Raw genomic sequence first — 19568 nt, 5'->3', positions numbered from 1 at the left:
TGTTAACTTGTGTATGTTATAATATATTTAATCAGAAATAAAATTTTTTGTTTAGAATAAACATTTTTTTCATTTTAAGGCATATGTTTTAGTCAGAATATGGAAACTAATCAACGAGCTACACTATGCACTGTACAGAAAAATGTTTATTGGTTCAAAAGATCCACCTAATCGCTGTGGTTAATAGATGTTGGTATATTATTATTATTATTATTATTATTATTATTATTATTATTAACGAAATGCTACCCCCCTCAGAGTTAACAACCGAGTATCCCTTATTTCACTTGACAAGATGTCGTCATATTTTCGATCTCACATTCTGAAAATTCCAAATCTCGTGTTTGCTTGTTCTGCCTGAAGAGCTGCGCTGAGACTCAGTCCAAGGACAATCCTGGTATCCACAGGATCAATCACACCGTCATCCCACAACCTGAAAGGTTAAAGGTCAAAGGTCAACCCCATCATACTCAACACAGCATGTGTATTACTGTCATTTACCATTTACCATTTTACCATGAACACGTCGTGTACCTTTATCAAACTTTACCCAGAGCGGGCCTGTTCTCGGCAAAAAGGTTAGACCCCCCCCCCCCCCCAACGGCTGCTGGCCTGCAAAGTGTACATTACATACATAATTTATATGCATGTGTTCTTTTAATCAAACCAACTTTATAAAATGGTCTGTTTTTTCATTTTCGATAGAGGAACTTTCAATTCAAAGCACGGCAGTATGCATAACTTTAAATACGTTACACTTGTACTGTTTTCTCCTAATTATAATTTTAAAATGTGATAATCTACTACAACAAATGCAGTTTGCTCTCCCTATTTTGTGAATCTCATGATCATAAAATCTCTCTTTTTCGCACCTTGTCGTATATTATTAATAGCTTTAAAAATTGAACAGTTTCCAGTGGCGGATCCAGAGCTATTTTCTGACAGTCTTCCAAAATATCTTTGTTGATCCATCCTCCAATTTTAACCGTCTTCCAACAGAAAAAATTAGATACCTGTCAATGTAAACTTGAAAATCTTACCGTCTTCTGGAAAACCCAGAAGACGGTCTAAATTCGCCCCTGGTTTCTAACAAAAACTTGACTCTTGCTTTGGCCGGGGTTACAGTTTACCCAGAGACGGCCTACCTGGAGCTGGCGTAATATGGACTGCCTTCAACTTCATATTTCTTTAAAATCAGATCTTTGATAGCTTGTTCCTCTTCCAGTGTCAGCTGTATAAGGAAAATACCACAGTTTAATGATTTCACTTTGCCTGTTGTGAGAAAATCAGAAAATAATCGATTCTTATTCTTGTTATGGCTTGTGAAAGGTCGACGCCTGGTGAACACGTTTCAGATACCAGCGGCCCAGTAATTGCAGGTTATTGGTTTAACGCTATGGACATACCCGAGTTCACATGTTTGATCATACTTTTATTATACTAATATCTGAACATGGCAGAAACATGTTACAAGCAAAATCAGTTAAAGGGGTCGCTGTCTCCATCATAACATGCACGTACCTCTTCCCCGCGTCTTAATTTCTGCTCCTTTGCTATCTGTCCTAAAACGCTGGCAGCCTGTTCTCCACCCATGGCGGACAATCTCGAATTGGGCCACGCGTAAACAAATCTGGGTCTAAAAATTAAAAATAAATATTACGGGAGTCATACAAGCATACAAAAGCTAAATTGGCACCCGTATAAATTATTTTCAAAGCGTTAAAAGACGGCTGTGAAATGTTACGTTAGTAATGATATAAGGTAGATAGGTTTTGTTTTGATCAAAGATAATTATTGGGGAATAAATCTGCCATCTCAATGCAAAATTACTAAAATGAGTTTGAGAAACATTGCTATAACATGACAGGAGGTATGAGACAGACTTTATCCTCACCCATACGCTCTTCCACACATAGCGTAATTGCCAGCACCATAAGCGCCCCCTATAATTACAGACAATTTTGGCACGCTTGCACACGCCACGGCTGTCAGCATTTTGGCGCCATGTTTTGAAATCCCTGAGATTAAGAGAAAGTTAATTTATTCAGCTTATATATAACACATACATTAAATATTGTTGTCATGAGGTAAAAAGATAGACATATGTTAAAGAAATAAATACAATAAACAATTAAAAACATTACAATATTGACATTAAATTGGGTCGTCATCTACCTTGTGCTTCTGCTTCCTGGCCAACCATAAAACCTGCAATCAAAACGCAAGGAAAAACATAAAAAAACATCAGACATAACATAAAAGTTTATATTATCCATTATATAAAAGTTTTAAGCAGGATGTACATTTAAATCATGAAAGCCATAAAAGGTATTGACATTAACTTTTTGTAAAGTTTGACAAAGAGATGAGCCACGATATGTACCCTTTTTTTGGTTAACAATACCAATATCAAATACACATTATTAATCAAAAACAAATACACGTGGCATTAGAAGGAGGCCCATGGTAAGCAAGGATGGTGGATGATGCAAATAAAAAAGGCAGGTCATGCTATAATTTACTATGGTATCATTTAATTTGAACTGCTGAGTAAAGGGGGACATAGTTTGAACCGGAGTATGTCCTACCTGTAATGTTTTGAAGAAACGTCAACGGAATCCTTCTCTGACAACATAGCTGTATAAAATGAGCTCCCTTACAGAGAATGGAAAAATATTAATTCATATAATGTCCGAAATCAAAATTATATGTCCACTATTTCATTGAATCTGCTTACAAAAGGCAAGATTTTGTCACATTTTTAAGTAGTCACTCTTTTCAGACACTCTGAGACTGAGACTGTCTTCAAACGGAATAAAAATCATTGTGTAATGCCATCATCTAATTAAATTATATTACCTTGAGGGCAGATTCCGAGAAAAGCACCCCGTTGTTTCCAAGAATACCCACGGGAAATCCCCAGAGTCTAGCAAACCCACACACAAGAGTGTCGCCGTACATTGCTTTGAATTCATCAAATCTGCTTCCATCCACTATCCTAGCTATCACCTGTAAAGGGGAATCATAGCATCAAGAAAATCAACCTACCAGACATATTTAAATGCTTCATGGATCAAAAAGGTCGAATAATAATAATAATAATAATTATAACAACAATAAAAATAATAGCTTTTGTTTATTCAAAAAGGGCAAAACGTTAAATAAATTTCATATCCAACGAGGGTTTATACACGTCCGCGTATAGTGGACTTTTTAAAATAAAAATCAAACGCAGCGCCTGTTTGTCAGCCCGAAAAATAAAAACAAATAAAAATCAATAAAACGTCTACGTCGCAGAGTTAATCAATTTATTACATTTTTCTCAAAATTAAAAAGGCGTGTTTTTTTAATACGTACTTCTCTCACGTCATACATCTTCTTGTTGTCCGCTTCAACTATGCCATACAGTTCTTGCGCAGAATGCAGTGGTGGCTCCGGTTTTGTCAGCGCGACCTATAATATTGTGCTAGATGTGACTGGATTGTTTGTACATTCTATACATGAGAATATGCCAAAATACATGTATAAAGATACTGGTGGATATTATATACAAGTACATGTACCTTATAGAAGTAAATATATGTAATAGTCAGTAATACAAGGCAGTATGTTTTAGAGATATTTGTAAATTGACGTTGCAGGTACCCCGTACTTACCCTTCTCCCCTCCCAAAAAAGTATACCGAGCAAAGTACGTGTAGGAGAAAACCAACCAATTTCCCTTCCCTTTACCCTTTTTTTTATAAAGGGCGGAACCAGGATTATTTGAAAAGGGTGGTCCAGTGGGGGTTAAGGGGGTAAGGGGGTCCTGAATTGCAAATGGCACCAGCTTTATGGCGACGCGGCATAGCAAACAACATCATGGACGTAGAACTGGACCAGATGGCTCATTGAGATTAAGTGGTGTTCTAACGAAACTTTCTATACAATCTATACATTTATTGGTAAAGTATGCCTAACATGACAAAAACCAAACGCAACAATTGATTGACAACATCAGAGTTTGTTAATTTCTGGGAGCAGCAGATTCGAGAGGTCACTGGTAAGACGCTTTTAGTTGTTTTTTTTTGTTTTTTTTTTTTTTTTTCAGAACACCAAGGGCCGGGGGCAGGCCCCCTTGACCCCCCTATATCTGCCACTGTTTATTATAGAAAAGCTTACTTCTTCTACCATTTATTCATTTTGTGAATTATCTAATCACTTTGCCTCCTCCCCCTTACCAAGCAATGGACTCTCCAGTGCCCAGCTTTGATAAAAAATAGATCTAACCTGAGGATTTGTCGTGAAATTGAGGTTTCGAATAATCCTCCGAACCCTATGAAGTGCATGTAGATCATCTTCTGCAAAATAGTCAGCTACGCCTGAGTATCTGGAAATATTTAATTGCAGATGATATATAATGAAAATGTGGGCGTGTCTGCACTGGGTCATGTGCTATGTCATTTGAGCATGCCGATCGCCAAATGCATTTTATACGGCAATCCTCGTACTAATGTACTCGTACTATATTGAAAAGCGCACGCGAACGTGTGTAGGTAGTGGGTGGATGGGTGAGGGGGGGGCGATGTGGTTATTTTTAAAAAGATATTCAGAATACTAATGAACCTAAAAACATACCGACACATGATCTCCGCCCCTCCTAGATCTTCAGCTGAGACTTTCTCACCAATGACGGATTCCACCTAAAATTACCGTATGTAAAACCCACCGTTACGTTGTAGACTATGCCATTCTACGGGGTTTTGTGATCATTCACGCTTCCAAATAATAATATGTCACATTTCTAAGTAAAACACATTCTAACAAACTGTAATTTAACAAGACACGTTATTATGAATCTTTGTAAAGATTAGCATGCTTAAGGATAATGTAACCCTTAATTATCATCCAGATACTGAAAATTAGTTTTTTCCTGCATCTACAGTAATTATTCAATTATGCATCTATCTTTGTGCTGATTGAAAACAATGGAAAACCCTCAAAAATATAAAATATCGGCGTTTATGTTTATTTGTTGAAATGTACATGTATAAGCATAGGCAACTCAAAGCTTTAAGCCTCAATTTAACATCTTTCTATTTTGAGGTGAGATAGCAATCGGTATGGGGCGTAACTATATCCGTGAATAAGATTTTATCACGAAAATTGGCAGAGTTAACCAAGAGTGTATAGGCTACAATCCCGTGCCGTCATTTTGGTTTAAGTATTTTTTTTTCTTGTTATGGAGTTATGAGCTCCTGATTACAGATTTTCATTAAAGGGATAACAACCGTTCGTATGATACCCATATTTCACAATAAATACATTTTAAACAACTCACAGAAATATAATAAATTCTATTTTACCACCAAAACGGCGGTTAAAGCAATTGTTCTGGAACTTTGCTTGACATCACATCACGTGACTTCCATAGATGGCTACACTCTGTTATAATCTCTTAAGAGGATTAAAAAAACGAAACTTTTTAGAAAAAAAACAGAGACTAACTTTGAATGTTGTAAGTATTGGAAAATTATCCTTTACCCCAGGAAAATCCATTTTTAGCCAAAATGAACAGTTGTTATCCCTTTAAACAACGGCATTGCATTGGTTTATCAACGATAAAATCTGAACTAAGACTTTTATGAAAAATCACTGGCATGGTTTTGGAGTACTAAATGGTGTCATCAAATCGGCGTTGAAAAGGTGATCGTGGATTCTCAGGTAAAGGAGAAATTTGAGAAACCGATTTTTCACTTTTTACCCCAAAATCCGTAGGATGACATATGTGTAAATGTTAATTAATTTAGTCAATGAACACTGAAGATGTATTTATTACCCACAAGAATGTATGAAAGGCAGTAAATAAGGAGTTTTGGGTGAAGGGTGACAATATCCTTAACACACTCTTTTGTTACGGTGTTGACGATGCTCAGATGATTTAAGTTACCAAAGTTATTTCGTTTTATACCCCCTTGATGTACCAGTAAAACGATACTGAAGCATAAATGATAGGTGTTGCACAGACCACGAAAACTCGCACTCTCGACCAGGATGGATGAAAAAAGCAGCTCGTTTTCAGATAACACTCTTACCAAACTAGGACCTGCTAGATATGAAGTTTGTCCTTTGACTACTATATTCTCGTCTGACATTGCCGCCATGATGGAACTGCCGCCAGTGCAATTGCCCATCACCACCGCCACCTATTGAGAGAAGTAGAATGTACATGTGGCAATGAAGGGATATTGAACCCAATGTTACAAAAGTGAAGCACTGTTTAAAGGTTAACATCACAGTGCCCGATAAAACAACTTTATCCAGATGAAGCTTAGTCTTACCTGAGTTTACACATGAAACCCAAAATTTACAGAAAGTTTGCAGAAGGTACAAGTAGGTTTTTTATATTTTAGCGCAATCATGGAAGGCTAAAAGTAAAACTGAAATCGATTGTTGATGTTTTTGTGTTTCTCAATAAATTAAAACATCTTAGTTTAAAGCGAGTATACACATACGTACCTGCGGAATACCTTGGGCAGACATTATCGCTTGGTTGTAGAATATTTTACCGAAGTGCTGGCCGTCTGGATAAACATCTCCCTGGCGTTGTAGATTGATACCACCAGAATGGACTGCGAAAAAAGGCATATTTCATGATACTGGATGTGAATAAATTAGATTAAATTGAGAAGTTGGTGCTTTTTTTTCACAACACATGGAGAAAGAAACACAAACACTGACCAGTTCTGTGCGAAAAAATATCTTAAAATAAATATGTCGTTACACAATGAGCTTTGAATATTATTTTCAACTATGTAACTGGTTTCATAAGCAGTTAACTTTTTGACATTTTAGCATTTCCATTTTAAAGAGCAGGAACTTACGTAAGTATACACAAGGTAAGCGGTTCTCTCGTGCTATGTCTTGAGCCCGCAAGAGTTTCTTTACAGTAATGGGATAGAAAGCTCCTGCCTTAACTGTGTAGTCATTGGCGACGACCAAGCATTTCAGTCTTTCACAAATGGAAAAAAAGATTGTGCTGCTTTCTATTTATATTGTAAAAACTATACTGAGTACCCGTGTATCCTTTTTTCAGTAAATCAAGTTATTCAATACCAGTACGCAACATTGAATTTCAACAGCGTGGGTGATATGTGCAAAGATCGAGCAACAGATCTTATAACATACTTACTATATATAGCACTTACATAAAGTACCATCACAATTTACTTCTTTATGCCTGTGTTTCCAGTTACTATCATGCTATCGTCTTACCCTGACACGATCCCAATGCCTGTGATTATTCCTCCGGCGGGCAGCTGTTCTGTACCATACAAGTTATAACCAGCAAGTTGCGAAAATTCCAGAAACGGAGACCTTTTGATCAATATGAAAAAATATCATTAGGAAGGACTTACATGTATAACTGAAAATCTGTATTATAATTCAGAATTAATCACCCCTAGATTCAGAGGACACTGGTAACTTAATTTCTAATATCAGCATGCCACTGCCGCAGAGGTAAGTTATTTATTAATGAAACGAAAGGTGGGAAAGAATAAGCTGTTTTCAAATACGTTACTAAAATTAATCTGAGATACCAGTAGGTTACTTAAGACTTATTAAGAAATACCTTATATTATTTTTTCTTCTGAAATATGTCATTAATATATTTATATTTATACAAATTTTCTACATGTATTTATAATGCTTGAATCATGATATGCATTGCACAAAATAGTCTCATACATTTTAGGACAGCCTTTAAAACATTTAGAAACAAGCGCACGGTACTTCTTTAAATAAATGTCACATATCAGTTGGAGAGAAAATACGAACACATTGATTGCTGAGTGATGTAAAGCTAACTGAAAAGAAGCTGTTGTTCAGAAGAAGGGGAAATACTTGCAAGGGCGCATGAATATTTCTATGATTTTTATGCACAAAAAAAGATTGATGTCTCCAATTTTCCAAATGCATGCTAGACAAGTTTTCCTCTGTGTGAAAACGCATGTCAGTCCAGTGTTTTAAGACTAAGATTCACAACAATACGATAACTACATTTGGGGCATAAGGCGAGTGCGAGGACCATATTAATCGTCGACTTCCTTTTCACTCTAGTTCAGTTTTATGAACATATTTACCCGGGATCCAGCAACTGATCTATGCGCTCTCTCGGTAGCAAACTGCTGACCCGTGACGTCACGTTTCCACCTGTAATACAGCGAGTACCTGTCAGGTGTAATACTGTTGAGGGAACTAGTTTTGCCGAAGATAATACAAGGAATACTCGTAGCCAACGCCATGGATGTTTGAAGATCAAATTTTATAAAAAGTAACTTTAGTGAAAAATAATGTCAAACTTGAACCCCTGTCTTATTATGTGCATTCTCACCTTTGGTGATCTTCCTGACCTCTCTCTTTAACTGTGTAACCAAGGAACTCATGTGTTCGTGATTTTCCTGGAAACCAACACGTGATACCAGTTTTTTATTAAAAACTGTATGCTTGTCATGTTAAATCCTATTTTTCATTATAAAACGATTCGATTCTGTCACATGAAATTACATAATTGTGAATTTAGAACATTTACATATAATGCAATAAAGTAAATATCAATAACATGATCGCCAAGTTATTTTCAAGCAACAATTAGGAAAATTTTGTGTCAGTGCATAAATTTCACTAAGAATGGCACACATTTTATACTGCGCACTTGTAAGTCATGAGAGATAACAGGAGCCAACATATTGTACAGTACGAATCTTGCATGTTAACTCAATAAAATCTCCAATGCGGGTGTTAGTGAATCAAAAGCCATTTCAAAGGCACACGAGTTTAACTCCTCATAACTTATATAAATAATAAAAAATTGACATTTAAAGATGTTATGGACACATTTTTTAAAATTATTTCTTATTCGTTTTTATTCAATAAATATCAATTCACAATTAATATATACTGAGAATACTGAGAATACCACAGCAGAAGGGTGGTGGTCTTATACAAGGCTTGACTTGCCATGCATAATATGACCAGATGGATGCACTCTAACGTATGGGCGAAAACTCATCCACTTTCACACACACACACACACACACACATTCACACACACGCACACACGTATGCATGCACGCGGGCACAGGAGTTCAGAAACGACAAGCCCTTCAAAAATAGACATGGCGAGTATATATGTCTCACCTTATATCTGACACACTCAGTGTCAGGCTTGCTGCCTACTGGCTCCATTCTGTCTTCCCAACACTTTGTAAAGCTTTGACCGTACACACGAGACATAGTACTAGTAAGTCTCATTTGGTGGGCCCTTGCCCAAATCCCCCTGCAGCACGCCCTCTTGATGCAAGCCATCAATCTATCGCTTTATATATGGTTTTGATTTCGCGGGCACTCTTGCATATGTAACACCAGCAAAGTGCGTAGTGTTTCGTAGCAAATAATCCAGGGTTCAGACCGAGAGCAAGCGTCTCGATTCCATAACTCGCCCATACTCGTCCCATATAATACAGTGTAGCCTCTATGTGATATCGCTATTCGCAATGCGCGATGCTTTTGAGTTACGGGCCCCTGGTGTCACCTACATGTACCCTCTGATATCAGGGTGCTTCTTAATAGTACACATTCTGAGCTCAGAAAATAAATTACATGTACGTCGCGTAAAGCCGAGGATTTGGGAATTCAGCGCCCAGCAAGTGCCCACCGTGAAGGAAATTCTGAGGTACCACAAGGTCATATTTTCTCAGTGCGTAAAATAACTTATTAAATGTTTCTCTTTGCATAACTTTAGACGGAGGGTTTGTAAAATTTATTAATTTTGGGTGATCTGCAAGCAAGGGCTTGCTGAATACATTTGATATTTTGATAACAATAATTTGCCTATATAGAAATAACAAATATGCAGCTCAATTAAAGTAAATGGTCAGGAGACCATTTATTTAGGGGGGGGGTAGAATGTGACGGCGTATAAAGTCCCATCTCGTGTATTTTTTACCATACCCATTTTTAGATTGTATGTATCGCTTTCTTTCTTTCTTTCTTTCTCTTTGGTGGGCATTGATGGGATAATTCTTCCACGTGATAAGAGCCGTGCTCAAGTGATCAGAGTCGTTTGCCACGCCCTTTATTCACTCTCTCTTTGGAAATTGACCAGAACGGTCTTCACTCTTTATTTCTACAGGTGAGTTAATCATTCTTTCAAATTCTATTGCCATTTATTTAGTCATATAATTAAACGGGTGTATTTTTTTTATCAGTTATTTTGTTTAAATTAATTGTTTTATTCGTTGTAACATATAGATTGACTCTCTCTTGGTAATTGACCAGAACGGTCATGCAAATTATTATATCTATCCTCACTCTTTATTTTTCTACAGTTTAAATATAATACTTCTAGATCTACTGCACAGTCGAGTGTTTTTACCAATAAAAACAATCTGTGACACATGGAGGCTCGTCCGGGTATTTTTTTTTTTTTTTTTTTTTTTTTTTTTTTGCAAAAGTTTCCCGCCAGAAATGATTGTGTAATGGATGTCGGAACTGAATGTTTGTTAGTGAGCGTCGAGAAGATGTAGCCAGTGGTGTGAACATCGTTTCTGTACCCTCTACAAGAGAGCATCGTGGTGGAGACCTTCATTAGTCTCTTCGACAGGGAGCGTCTTTGTCGCCGAAACCTCGTCCTTGTAAATTTGACTGAAAATGAGACTTCTACTGATCTGAGCTCAGACTGAGTGGGGAAAGGTGAAGTAATTAAGCAGATACTTCACGCAAGTTACAACAATTGACTATATATATATATATATATATATATATATATATATATATGACTTTTGCAAGATGTTGAAATTGACATTGAAATTGATGATAGGGTGAATCCACCAGAGACAATCTGTGCTTTTGCGAACTGTATATAGAGGGGCCGATCCAGGATTATTTGAAGGGGGTCCGCGGATGCGATCCCCCCTCCCCCAAACTCGGCGTGGGGTTCGGGGCCCGATGAAGGGCCAAAAAATTGGTATTTTAGAGGGCGAACGGTGCCAATTGGTACGGTTTAGAACTATGATTCAGTTATTCAAAGTTCTAATTTCTAGAGGGGACCAGAAATCGAATGGGGGGAGGTCAGGAGCCTCCTGACCCCCTCTAAATCCGCCACTGTATATACATATGCATCTAAAGTTGTTGATGCCATACAGTGTGTTTTATATATATATATTTGCATTGATTGATTGACTGATTCATTACCTATTTGAAGTACTTTTTCCTTGTAAAAATTGTCTTTTATATTAGAAGTGATTTTGGTATAATCTGTGAACCAAATTGACGAATACTCTCATGTGACCTTGATCGTTATTGTCATAGGGAAGCTGGAAGAGTGCTAGTGAGTACTGGTACACAACCGAGCCAAGCCTTTCAACCACGTCAAGGTTAAATTAGCCTTACTAACGACATTATAGGCCTCCAATTTGCTTGGATGGTATAACTTGTTTCCAAAGGACATTCTTTTTACTGACAGCTTACAGTACGAATATTTGGCACATTTAGTTTGGTTAACAACCTGCAATACTTATTGATTTATACTTCTTTTAGCAAAATCTACAAACAGAAATTACACTCGCGAAAATGGGTTGCTTCCTCAAGTGAGATGATCTTATGGCCAGGATGAGCACACATTCTGGTGGTATAAAGGAAACCTGAGAAGTTAAAATCAAACTTTTGAAGAAATTAACAATATAAATATTTCAGTTCCATTAAAATCTCATGTACTTAAATGTCAGTCACAAACCAAGGCCCAAGAAATACTAAGCATTTGCCAGTTGCTAACAGGTATACACTCGGGCACTCCACTGTGTTGTGTTGTTGGAGAAAATTATAGCAAGGCGGTTCAGTAGCGCTTAGTAAAGCCTAGCTTGCACAGTTCCTACGGCATTCTGCAGAGGCTGAAAAATCGGAAAGATAAATTTTTGTGCCGTGTACGTTAAGAGGCAGAGCGCGCGCCATTTTCTCCAAAATGCCAGCGTTTACTGTACAACTTAATAAAACATTCACTACCAATCCAGAAACTGATGTCAAGAATCGGTTACTGTGTCAATTTAGAAGTAATGTTCTAAAGCACACATGCGTCGTTAAGCAATAATAATGGTTCACATATCAATTTAAGCGTACCTTTAGGAGTTCAATACTGCTGTTACTTTCCAGCAAAAAACCAGGAAATATTTGTTTCAGTGCATTAATTTCACTAAGAATCGCTCACATTTCACATTGTGTACTTGTAAGTCATGCTAGGTAGAAACAAACATATCGCACAGTGCTAGGCTTGTTAAGTGCGCCAATAAAAACCTGCAATGCGGGTGTTAGTGAATCAAAAGACATTCAAAGGCACACGAATATAACTTCTCATTACTAACACATGTATCACCGACTCTGTAAAAAAAAGATTACGTGGAGAATAACACAATTAACATTTAACTATGTTATGGGCGCATTTTAAAAATTATTTCTTAATCGTCTTCATTCGTTTTTATTCAATAAATATCAAGTCACAATTAATATGTACTGATAATACTTTCACAGCAGAAGGGTGATGGTCTTATACAAGGCTTGACTGCAATGCAATGACCAGTTGGGTGCTTTCTAACGTATGGGCGAAAACTCATCCACTTTCAAACACACACACACACACACACACACACACACGCACGCACGTATGCATGCACGAGTTCAGAAATTAAACGCCAAGCTAGCCCTTCAAAAATAGACCTGGCGCGTATATACGTCTCACCTTATATCTGACACACTCAGTGTCAGGCGTGCTGCCTATTGCCTTCATTCTGTCTTCTCCATACCTCACGAAGCTTTGACGGGACACTTGGGACATGGTACGTGTACTTTGGTGGACCAATGCCCAAATCCTTCTGCTGGAGCGCCCTTTGATCCAAGCCATCTACTAAGTGTATTTCTATTTATGTATATAGTTAACTTGCAGGTGCTTTCACTAATCATACGTGTATGTATCGCCGGCAGAGTGCGCTGTTATTCGCGTGTAAATAACAAAAGTGCCCCTTAATTATAAGCAAGTTCCTACATGTAAGATCTGTCGTTAAACAATATAGTTTTACATTTTCTTTTATTTTCGTTTTTTTTTTTTTTTTTTTTTTTTTGGGGGGGGGGATAAATTTTGAAAAGGTCAAATTGAATACTTCATGGCAGGTGATGGTGACTGGAGTACGTACAGCTCTTCAAATGCACCCATTGGCTTTAGCATCTTTGGGGTTGAAAGGCATTTTTTCATGTGTCGTCCTCACTGCTCCGGGGATCTTCTCTTCCAATCATTGAAGTTCATGACGTCCTTATACCCATCAGCTAGCTGAAATTCTCCCCTTTGTATAAACGCACTCTCTACGTTGTCATAGTAGTTACAAACGAGCTTTTCCAACGAATCTACCAACTTTGAATTGTCATATTATTTCCATCCTGTTCTTAATTTCAAAATGTGGTTCAAAGATCACAATTGTCCATCCCTGTACAACTTCACGTCTACACAGTGCTGTGTCCTGGTTATCCCTTAAGATAGGCAGTATGTGTTCAGTGAAATATACTCTTAACTCTGGAACACTGTTCCTTATAAATTGGAGCACATCTTCTAACCTACGTTCGAATATCAGCTACGAACTGGAATATGTAAGTCCGATTTCTCCAAATATAAGTGAAACAAGTTGTCTTCTTCCTTCTAAAGACACACTAACTCTGTCCCTCAAGTACAATGTTATGTTTTGTTTTAAATGCCGCTGGCATGATATCAGTTTTGTACCTGGAAAGTAAAGCGCGTTGCCTTTCGAATTTTTTTCTTCATCCGAACCAATAACGGGTTGCGTCAACAGACAGTTCTATTGCAATAGTAGAAAAGAAAAATATCGCATAAGAGTTTGTGTCGTTTAGCACAATACTTAAGTTTTTGAATACCATAGTGGTGAAGTGGCATTGGCCTAAATTGTGGGTCTTATCAACTCCAAGAACTGTGGCTTGTGCCACAGGACCTGAGCAACAAAAACGCTTCAAGTTCTGAATCTGTTTGTCAGTGTAACAAATTGTTGGCACTTTATTGACTGTGGCGAATTTGACTCTGAAGATAATTCACAGTTGCAGCCAAGTTGGTCCCTCCACTGCTTGCACCATCACTTCTTGCCTTTGATTTCTGCAATTTATTTTGCACCTGGCGCAAGTTTGAAGGCTTGTCTTGTTCTCTTGGTGCTTCACGAATGAGGTCCTCATAAATGGCTTTTGGGTTTCCAAGTGTTGCTACAGGTAGCTGTTCCATTTCTTTCGAGAACGTGTGGTTGTGTTCTGATGTATGCCCTTGTTGTTTTTCTTGCATTCCGATGTGCAGCTCTCCCAGGGAAATTTCCAATACACTCAACAATGGCTAAATGTGGTCTTTCCTTTCCCTTTAGTAAGGTCTTAAAATATTCACTGTGTCTACTTAGCCTACTGAATTGGAGAGTGATCGCTGTGGCTGTTGCTCTGTCAGATTGCTTAGGATCGTCGATCGTCTGTCACACGTCCGAATTGGAGTGAATGATCTCAGACAATGACAGGTATGACAGATATGATGTCACAATATTGACGGTCGTCGGCAGGGGGCGTGCTGTCTCTACCTGACCTGACTCACTCACCTGTTGTGGCCTATCTTGGCACACGAAGAGCAGACCAGGTGGAGGAAGGTCTGTTCATCAGGGTCAACATCTGTTTGCTGGGGTGAGATGGGCGGACCTATGGTGATTATATCTGGGAGGGAATCTGATGTGTTCATATCTTTAAATGTCAGGTTTATGTTTTCTCATGCCTTTGCAACCTGTTTTTCACCAGAACCACAAATTGGTTTGGTCTAAAGTCATCCTGAGTGGCAGGCACTGAGGTATTAGTCCACATTAAAGTTAGTCTTATATCCAGACGGTGCTTGGTTGAAGCCCCACTCCCATATATAGCTCTTGTCAGAGGCACTGACAGGAATTCAGTATGGAGAATTGGCCAACAGTACGGATGGAGTGGTACTTTTAGAGCAGTGCTTGCAGCATACAGGTGAACTAAACCTGACCAGTAACCAGGCCCACAAACAGTTCTAAGTCCGTCATCATACGGTTCAACAAAGACAACATCCCCTGCCAACTTGCCAGTATAGCTATACTGTGGATGTTAACTGTATTCATCAGGGTAGTTCAGCATCTCAAGTGCAGTAAGCTTTCGGATGTGAAGATGGTATGAATTGTTGAATTAATAATAGCACAGACAATGCTTTCCTACCTTCAAATGTTCGGCTCTACTCAAGGGCCCTTCCTCGGGCCAAACTGGTCATGCGGTGATGATCTAACGCTGAGATGGATTTATTGGCCAGTTATCCTATAAATGTCCCCTACGCCCCCTGGCCCAAAAGGTCATCATAGATGTGGGCCAGCTGGAAGCGCCCGTCGTCCCTATTGAAGTTCTTTAAAGTTCTTATATGTATGGCCTCCTTGACACCTCTGGCAAAGTCTTCGCTCTCTTTGTCTATTATTCTGGCGCTGTCCCAATCAATGATGTGATTCTCTTTTACTGAGTGATCTGTGAGAGCAGATTTCCACATTTGTGTATCCGATTCTTTACCTCTGTCTCTGGTGTAAACCATCGTATTGTCCATTTTCTCAACTTCTATTCTGTGTTCTTTAACTCTTTCTGATAGTTTACGTTTGGTCTCTCCTACGAACACTTCTCACGATTTTTGCAACCAATGGTGTATACGCCTTCTTTTTGCTCCGATTTGTCTTTAGGGTGCACTAAAAACTGTTTTATGTAACACGCATACACTGTATATGATCTGCTTTTGCTTTAAACTATTTCCTATAATACCAAACATTACATACATGTGATCTTAACACCCACGGTCTTGTCTAAAACCATTTGGCTGCTCATCAACTATTATTTCATTATCTTCGGCCCACTTTGATAATCTCCTGTTCAGAATAGATGTGTATATCTTATATATGCTAGACGATAATGTTATTCCTCTATATTCTATAGCTAGTGGATCTCATAAATTAACACCATTACCTTTAGGTATAGGATTAATGACAGTATCTAGTTCACCCTGTCTATAACTTTAAAGGTTGCCATTAACCTGGTCTAAGAAAGATTTATCAAAACTGTCACAATTTGTATCTAAGACACTAAATAGACCGGCATAGTCATTTTGCCATTTCAATAAAACCTCAGTGACATCCGTGGAAACAGTTCCATCATCTCACACTACATCCATGGGCATGGTGCTTTTCCTATCCTTCTGAATTCCAATACGACCGATATCTCTCCAGAAGCTCCGTGGATCAGTGGTTTGTTTTTGAGTTCTTCTTGCGATCTACGTCGAAACTGGCGTTTTGCTCGTTGTTTAGCACGATCAAAAGTGCGACGTTTGCTTACATAATCATTTTTCAAATGTAAAGAGATTCAACTATTTGATTTCACTGATCACAAAGGCGTCCTGAATGCCCGACATTTTCCCACATTATCTGGAGCTCCTCATTCCACCATTCTTTATTAGGTCTGAAATACTGCTTTGCCCAGGTGCTTCCACCACCCACAGATCTATATTTGAAAGTTTGATAGAACAAAGATCATTTAAGACAAGCATTGGCCAGGGAATTTTTCACAGCGAGTAAAGGTCTATTGTATCAACATCTTGTTGATAATTTCACAGTGCAATTTTATTTGAATAAGCCAATTTCACGAAAAAAAAAGGAATTTATCGCTAAATTTAGGCTTTAATCACATAATCTAGCTGTAGAGACTGGAAGGTACACAGACACAAATAAAAAATTAAGAATTTGTAAATTATACGATTTAAATGATATAGAGGATTAATTTCACCAACCCTTAAATGCCCTCACTACAGTGCGATTAGGCAGAAGTACATCAGGAAACTATATAATGCAAAGCGAAGCGTCTTCAAACTAATTAAATTATCACTTAGCAATGTCTCACAATTAAACAACTTAGGAAAATACTTAAAATGTGCGCCAGTCCGATGTATTATTATTACTAGTAGAAGTTTTAGTATTAGTATCAGTAGTAGTTATTATTATTATTATTATTATTATTATTATTATTATTTGTATCAGTAGTAGTTGTTGTTGTAGTAGTAGTAGTAGCTGCTTTGATATAACTTTATATTGTCACTGTATTCCATTGTGATGAGCCCTAGGGCTCAAGTGTTAAATAACTTGAAATTGAGTATCACAGATACAGTAAAGATGTAAAAATCAGTATGAGACGTAACTTCATCCCTGAAGAATATTATATCATGAAAATTGGAAGAGACCAGGAGTGTCATTTTGGTGTAAATGTTATGGTTATGGAGTTATGAGCCCCTAATTACAGATTTTCATTTAACAAAGGCATTATTTAGCATTATCAACGAAAAACATCTGAACTAAGACTTTCAAGAAAAACGCTGGCAGGGTATTGGAGTACTAAATGGTGTCTTGAAATAAGTGTTGAAACGGTGATCATGGGTGCTCAGGTGAATACCGATTTTTCAGTTTTTACCCCTAAAAAAGCAATTAAGACGTCACCCGTAAGATGATAATGTGTAAATTTTAATTATTTTAGTCACTGAACACTGAAGATTTATCTTTTTCCCAGGGACACGGCGCCGCTGTTCAAAGGGCTGTAGGGTTTCTTCACATCTGCAATGGGGTAGAAGCAAGTATCACTCAGCATCTATCCCATGCCTATAAGGAACGCGTCCAAACAAACGGAGACATTCTGAGATCCATAGCCAAAACACTGTCGACGTGCTGGCACAACAAAACGTGCCAATAAGAGGAAAGACTGAAGAACGATCAATTTTTTTTCGCGTTTCTTCGGTTGTCAGCATCTGACACTGTGACTCAGCACATTGTGAAGGGCCCAAGAAACGCTCAATATAAATCGCCTCTCATTCAGAATGAATTACTAGACCTGATGGCCAAACAAGTCCAAGAAAGCATTATTCGTGAATGCAAAGCTGTCCTGTATTTCTCCATCCTGGCCGACGAAACGGCAGATGTCAATAACACAATGCAAAACTCCCTTTCCCTCCGCTACGTAGATTCCACATTTCAAGTGCAAGAGAAGCTTGTCACTTTTGCCAGCACTGAGGCAACAACCGGCGAAGCTTTAGCAGGTCTGATAACATCTACCATCATGGACTTGGATCTCGACCTTGAGAATCTCGTCGGGCTTCTACCGCCAGGTGTTGGGGGAAATGGTGGAATTTGTTCCCCAACATGACGTAGTGTTGTCTGTCCCCAGGAGGGCAGTGAGTCAAATCCACCAAAACAATGCAATGGCGGCATCTCCCAAAGATTACTGGCGTGTCAATGCATTCTCTTTTGCTGACCATGTGATTTAGGATATTTCGACTCGTCTTTGCACTTCTTTCCCACGACTGTTGGCAAAGAGTTTGATCCCACAGCAGCTGTCCAACCTGACCGACGAAGAATGAACGAAAATAAAGTGGGAGTATGGCCTGGTTCTCAGTGATAATGCGGTGAGACGTCTCAAGAGCTATTTAAGATCTACCATGTCTGACAAACGATTATCGTCATTGAAACATCAACATGTTCACAGAGAGCTCAAGATGGACATAGACCAAGTTCTAAAGGACTTTGACTGTTCAGGCCACAGCAGAATTCACATGGCTTTTAAGTAAAGGCTGTCGCTTTTATATCCATTCATGTGTTGCATCAAAAAAAAGTAACATTCTTACAATGAAGAGACAATTAGAATAGTTGTTAAATGAATTGTTAACATACGCATGTGCGATCCAACTATTTTACATTTTTAATAATAACTTTCTTATTAATAATATTGTCGGCAGTTGCAATCCTTTTGTTTTAACATTTTTTAGAGTATGATTAAAGTATAAAAATAAATAAAAAAATACCTTTCCAATTATCAATGTTTCTCTACCATGACGAAAAAATGTATTCTCCATTATATGACCAGTGTTTCACATCGAACAACAGCGCTGCAACGTTATTCAGCATTCAGCTGGATACAAGCAGGCATAACATGCAATTCATTCAGTGCCCAAAGTTTGTTTCAGTTAGCCCTCTTTTAAATAAATATACCGTTCTGGATAAATAAGAATATTGAAACTTTATTAAATCGCTAGAATATTTTAACTTAAATGATGATTTTAATATTAGTAAAAATTAAGCTACGATATGTGGTACATAACCTGTGAGCCTACATTTTGCTGTACGTGCTGGGAATTTTGAAAATCTGTCCGTACAATTTTCTCCAGTGTCAAAGTCTAATGTCTACCTGCCAAGTTAAATGTGTACTAACCAGACCGAACCTGTTTAAATCGGTTAGGCTTACTTATCTCATACAGGTACATTGTATTCAAAATGGGTTAAAGACCGCGTGCGGCATTACAAGTACTTGTATGCAAAACACCAAACCTTTTAGGTTATAACACATTTAGTCTATTTAAAAAACATTTATTTTTTTCCATCTTGACACAAGTGCACTGATGTTACATGTACCCTTACCAAAGGTGGT

At 37.9% G+C, this 19568-nt stretch overlaps 1 protein-coding gene across 1 annotated transcript; it reads right to left on the bottom strand.

Moving 5' to 3' along the window:
• Positions 1-128: 128 nt before the first annotated feature.
• LOC106156099 (methylcrotonoyl-CoA carboxylase beta chain, mitochondrial) lies at positions 129-9506 on the bottom strand. Its single transcript, XM_013531215.2, has 17 exons — positions 9180-9506; positions 8374-8440; positions 8123-8192; positions 7254-7355; positions 6863-6990; positions 6498-6610; positions 6074-6184; positions 4617-4681; positions 4269-4368; positions 3358-3453; positions 2860-3009; positions 2589-2655; positions 2176-2208; positions 1895-2018; positions 1522-1636; positions 1146-1231; positions 129-433 (listed from the first exon to the last, which is right to left on the bottom strand). Exons 1-17 carry the CDS (start codon positions 9345-9347, stop codon positions 316-318), a joined length of 1713 nt encoding a protein of 570 aa, XP_013386669.2. The 5' UTR covers positions 9348-9506; the 3' UTR covers positions 129-315.
• Positions 9507-19568: the final 10062 nt, after the last annotated feature.

The sequence above is a fragment of the Lingula anatina genome, chromosome 2 (assembly GCF_051362555.1).
Source record: "Lingula anatina isolate TDL-2025a chromosome 2, LinAna3.0, whole genome shotgun sequence".
In the NCBI taxonomy this organism is placed as follows: Eukaryota; Metazoa; Brachiopoda; class Lingulata; order Lingulida; family Lingulidae; genus Lingula; species Lingula anatina.
The sequence above is the reverse complement of the archived record's forward strand: the minus strand, read 5'-3'. Positions and strand labels throughout refer to the sequence as shown.

Coding starts and splice junctions, on each gene's coding strand:
- LOC106156099 (XM_013531215.2), bottom strand. CDS start 9,347: ATGGCTTGCATCAAGAGGGCGTGCTGCAGGGGGATTTGGGCAAGGGCC. Junction 6,185..6,497: donor CTGCCCAAGGTATTCCGCAG/GTACGTATGTGT, acceptor TTCTCTCAATAG/GTGGCGGTGGTGATGGGCAA. Junction 2,019..2,175: donor CCAGGAAGCAGAAGCACAAG/GTAGATGACGAC, acceptor TCTTAATCTCAG/GGATTTCAAAACATGGCGCC.